Source organism: Penaeus monodon, chromosome 3 (genome assembly GCF_015228065.2).
Source record: "Penaeus monodon isolate SGIC_2016 chromosome 3, NSTDA_Pmon_1, whole genome shotgun sequence".
NCBI classification, from domain to species: Eukaryota; Metazoa; Arthropoda; class Malacostraca; order Decapoda; family Penaeidae; genus Penaeus; species Penaeus monodon.
Genome location: NC_051388.1, coordinates 19,888,675 through 19,893,674, shown reverse-complemented (window position 1 = coordinate 19,893,674; position 5,000 = coordinate 19,888,675). Strand labels below are relative to the sequence as shown.

At 36.4% G+C, this 5,000-nt stretch overlaps 2 protein-coding genes across 5 annotated transcripts in view; one reads left to right on the top strand and one right to left on the bottom strand.

Annotated features, from left to right (window-relative positions):
* Positions 1 to 5,000, top strand: part of LOC119593423 (adenylate cyclase type 2-like) — a 210,589-nt gene that overhangs the window by 180,128 nt on the left and 25,461 nt on the right. The window lies entirely within an intron of this gene.
* The window catches only part of LOC119593457 (splicing factor 3B subunit 4-like), a 7,336-nt gene continuing 5,264 nt past the window's right edge, over positions 2,929 to 5,000 (bottom strand). For all 3 annotated transcript variants that reach the window (XM_037942388.1, XM_037942402.1, XM_037942394.1), the window contains exon 5: positions 2,929 to 3,429. In XM_037942388.1, coding sequence (XP_037798316.1) covers positions 3,253 to 3,429 — 177 coding nt within the window. In that variant the 3' untranslated portion in view covers positions 2,929 to 3,252. The remainder of the gene's footprint in view (positions 3,430 to 5,000) is intronic.

The following is a 5,000-nucleotide window of genomic DNA, read 5'->3' as shown; positions in this document are numbered from 1 at the left end:
ATGTATGTATATATATATATATATATATATATATATATATATATATATATACACATAGATATATGTGTATGTACATATATATCAATTTGTCTCAATCTCACTCAAGTGTTCTGTTCTACGACAGGTCCTTTTTTTGGCATCCATTTTCTCAGTGACACTCTAATCTCTGTTCTTCTCTTTATGTCGACAAACCCATCTCCCTTTAATTCACTCAGCATGCCCTTTCTTTCCCTCCCCCCAGGTCTTTTACCAGCTCTTCTTCCTTCAATCACCTCCTTCAACAACCCCTTTCCACGTAACGCATGTCTAATCCTTCTCTTTTTGGATTAAAAATCCTTTAGAGCAAGTGTTTCTTTTTTCCCACCATTGACAGTACCTCTTCATTGGTCTTCCTCTCCGTCCAGCTTATTTTTTCCATCTTTTTCCAAATCCATATTTCAAAAACCGCTATTCTCTGAATCATGTTCGCTTTCATTGTCCATGTCTCTGGTCCATACAAGAACACACTCCAGACCACCTCATTCCCACTCTGTCTCATATTTCTGCTTCACAGTTCTTTTCGTCTACTAAAAGCTGCCTTTACCATTCTTCCTCTAATATCTGGATCGCATTTCCCATCGCCAGTTATCCATGATCCCAAAGAACAAAGCTTTACAACTTGTTCATTTTCTTAACATTTAGAGTGATATTCACAACTCCACCACCTTATCTAGATATAACCAAAACCTTTGTCTTCTGTATATTGTTCTTCATTCCATATTTATGTGACAACTCATTTACGTTCTCCATTATTATCTGTAATCCGTCCTCAGTTTCAGAAACCACGACTTGATCATCTGCAAACGTGACATCTGTTTATAATTATAATCCTCCAACATTCACTCTCTCGTTGATATCATGTAATCCTTCTGCCATCATCCTCTCTGTATAGATTAAAATGCCAGAGGGGACAGTGTACAGCCTTGTCGAAATCCTTTACCTATTGCTCTCGTTCTTCATCCATAACTTTGACCACTGCCTCTTGCTCCATATACAGTTCACAAGTCAGTCTTCTGTCACGCCAATCTATTTCAAGGTCTTCAAAATGTCCGTCTTAACCCAGTCCCTATCATAAGTTTTCTCATAGGCCATAAAGCAGACACAGAGTTCCTTATCATGGTCTAATACCTTCTCACAGAGTATACGCATGACTCCATTGCATCCCAGTATCAATGTATATGTGTGTATGTATGTATATATATGTATATATATGTATGTATGTGTATATATATATATTGATAGATGGATATATTTGTGTGCGTGTGTATGAATATTGACTTGTATATATGTGTATGTATGTATGTATGTATACATATATATATATATATATATATATATATATATATATATATATATATATATGTGTGTGTGTGTGTGTGTGTGTGTGTGTGTGTGTGTGTGTGTGTGTGTGTGTGTGTAACTATGTGTGTGTGAATATATATATAATGTATACATTTGTACACACATATATATATACATACATATGTGTATACATGTGTATATTTATACATATGTATACCTACATAGGTATACATGTATATGTATATATATACACATATGTATAATTATGTAAATACACATGTATAAATACAGTACGCACGCACACACACACACACACACTCAATCACACACATATACATAAGGTCTACATAAACTGTTTCCATTTCATGGTGAAGACAGAAAATCACCAAAGATATTTCTTCTCTCAAATGAGGTCGACGAAAACATCCCTCTCTTTCTGGACTTATAAAAACTCGTAGCTCTACTCCCTCTGAAGGCGCCTTTTCTCTTCTTACGGTAATCCATTATCGAAAAGAATGCCAAATCGACCATCGTCTCTTGCGTAATACCGTACCGAAGACGTCAATATATGGCTGACTGGAGCACGGCGTTGTCTCGTTGAATCTCCAGGCTATGCGAAGACTCCAGATGCACCCTCAGGCAAGGTCTATGTAAGTACTTATATAGACGTTGCCCTTAGGAGCTCGTTCTCCCCTCAGCGCTCAGCATCGAATGAACTCCATGCGCCACTTGCTCGGTCGTGATGAACTGGTCCTGTGGCAGAAAAAAGCCAAATGTTTTTTCGCCATTCCATCCGGTCTGAAAATAAGCTCCTGGTTTCCACTGCAACAACAGCCTCTCCTCTTAGACAAGGGAGAACCTGATGTAATTCTGCGAAGTTCGAAGGTTTGGAAATACAGGAGAGGAAGAATTGGGGATTTCTCGTCCGAAGATCAGCTAGAAGTCGGTTCTTCTCCCGAACGTAACTTATTTGTTGTTGAGATTTGGAAGAAGTAGGATGGTGGTGCAGCGAGCGCTTCGAGATCGGTAGACAGAAAGTCACCGTCCTGAAGAATCTTTTATAAACTCACTCGTCAAGATGAATGGTGGAATGTACAGCATCTTTCCTACCAGTTTTGTTTGTTCCTCAGTGCTATGAAACAATATATAACAAATATACACACATATATATATACTGTATGTATATATCATGTATTATGCATGATATTGCAGTGTGTATACAGGTACACAAATAATGGGTTGTTATAAAGGAAAAATTATTAAAGAACCATCATTTATACAAAAAATACATTGAATTAAAAATAGAATCCTACAACTATTTACAATAAATTATAAAATTAAGAGATAACTTTTCAGGTCGAGTCACATGCAGTTTTAGCATAAAATTAAAAGCTACATAACATTAGGAACCTTATCTTTTTATTACTACATCAGTCAATATCAGAACTTTAATTGCCTGAACTTATAAACCAGCTTTCATATGATCGCAAACATACGCACGCAAAAACACACACACACATTTCAACAGTAATGTTAGTTTGCATTTATACACTAAGGCATCAGTATAACAATTTTTCTTTCTTCAAATACTGGCTTCCTCAACAGCATCTTATAACCATTTTTTTTTTTTATTACTGGCTTCCATTTTTTCAATTAATGGCTTTCTCAAATACTAGTAAGTTGTTGAAGTACTGGCAAATCACACTTACTAACTTCTATGTACACTCCATACACTGCCACTTTTCAGTTGCTTACATTCCCCAAGTACTACTAGCACACACCCGAAGGCCTAGCCACGCAATAGCATACTAGTAAGTCACAAGAACCATTACCAAAATGCGCAATCCTGGCATTCCAACACACCTTTTCTTTGATCCAACACTAATCGTAACAACAACACTAACCATCCATTTACGTACTCGCCTCGAGTGCCACGCGAAAGCAAAATCGGAATATTATCCAGATGACTAACACGGCAATACCCACGCCCCCAGACACTTTCATACAAGTCGATTTCTTCTTCGTGTTGGTTTCTGCAGGTAGTCCGGGAGGAGGGGGAGGAGGCCCAGATGAGCCAGGGGTGCCGTTCTGTGGAAGGGCAGGGGTAACTAATAAGAAATTGTTGATAAGAACTGGGAGAGGGAACAATAATGATGGTCAAAGGAGAAATTGCGGCAATAATGGTGATTTTATTAACAATATTGATTTCTGCTTATGGTTATAATTCATACCACTATCGTTATTCTGCATATTTATCACTATAATTTGCATCACTATACATAAAAGTTGACATGAATATCACAATCATGAGTACAGTTATTATCATCATATCATCGTCACACCATCATTAATATTTGCAATTTCATTATTATTGTTAATACCTTATAAATGTTTTCACCACTAACTGGCACTATCAAAGTCATCATCATCATTGTTATCATTCTTACTACATGGTACCCAGGGTAGTAATTGTTCCTATTCTGACAGACAGTGACACAGTAACAAATTTAGAAGCAAATGGCCGGCTACTTATTACGTAGTGCAAGCCTGTGTGTTTTAAATGAGGGAAGTACAAGAAAACACATGAATATGCTAAGGCATATTCGTGTGTTTTCTTGTACTTCCCTTCGTTGTTCTACTTGTAATTTGTTCGACATGAATTCCACGCGTGTCTAAAATGAAGCAATAACTCATTGTTTACGTTTCTCGGGGACAATGTTTCAATCTAAGTTTTTGTCTAGTAATAATAATGTATAGCTTTGATTATGAAAAGATTAAGCTGAATAATTAATAATAATTCCGCAATATATCAAATGATGAACACCCTAAGAACATCAACACCGTGGACCAAGCCTAAGTCGTGGACATTTAGTAAATGACCGATTCTGACGGCACATAAGACGCAATTTTCCCCTAAAATTACATAAAAATCGCCTGGGCCTTATATCCGAAGGCAGAGCCACTTTTTCCTGTTTATTCCATGTAGATACGGGGGTAGATCTAATATACTATATCTAAATTGGCAACAAGCATTTGCTGTACTCTTCATGGCCATCGGTCGCGCATGCTTACCTTTCAACTAAAACGTTGCCATTCTATTAACCTAATATTACTTTGCATACAGAAACCCAGACATGCCTATTAAGTATACGTATTGTTTTTGTTGACTATGACTACTCTTTCTAAAGCTTAACTTCATTCATGTATTAATGAGCGTCCGTGGTCCACATAAAAACGTACTTAGACCGGCATGCTCTACACTCTAACATGACGATCCTATGTTTTTTAACAAATTATATAGCATATCTGTTAATTCCATTTCACTGAAAAAAACGATTCTTGGTTTCGTGTTATTTACCTGTTTACATAAATATCATTAATAATGCCATTACCTCAGCTTTCTAAAGTAAAACACTTCCTTTTAAATAGGCGTGATTGCAGCTTCATCGTCTACAGATTTAATCCATAACGCTTCAGAATTTAAAGAAAGTGTTTCAGAATTTTTACTTAACCACCTACATTTACGTTCGATTAAAGTTTTCTTAAAGCTTTTTTGTCTGACCTTCTAATTTAGCTTTTAAAATGGACTTGTAACCTAAAATCAGTAAGCTGCAATAGTCTTTTTCAATGGACATGTTTTACTAGGTATTGAGAATTGG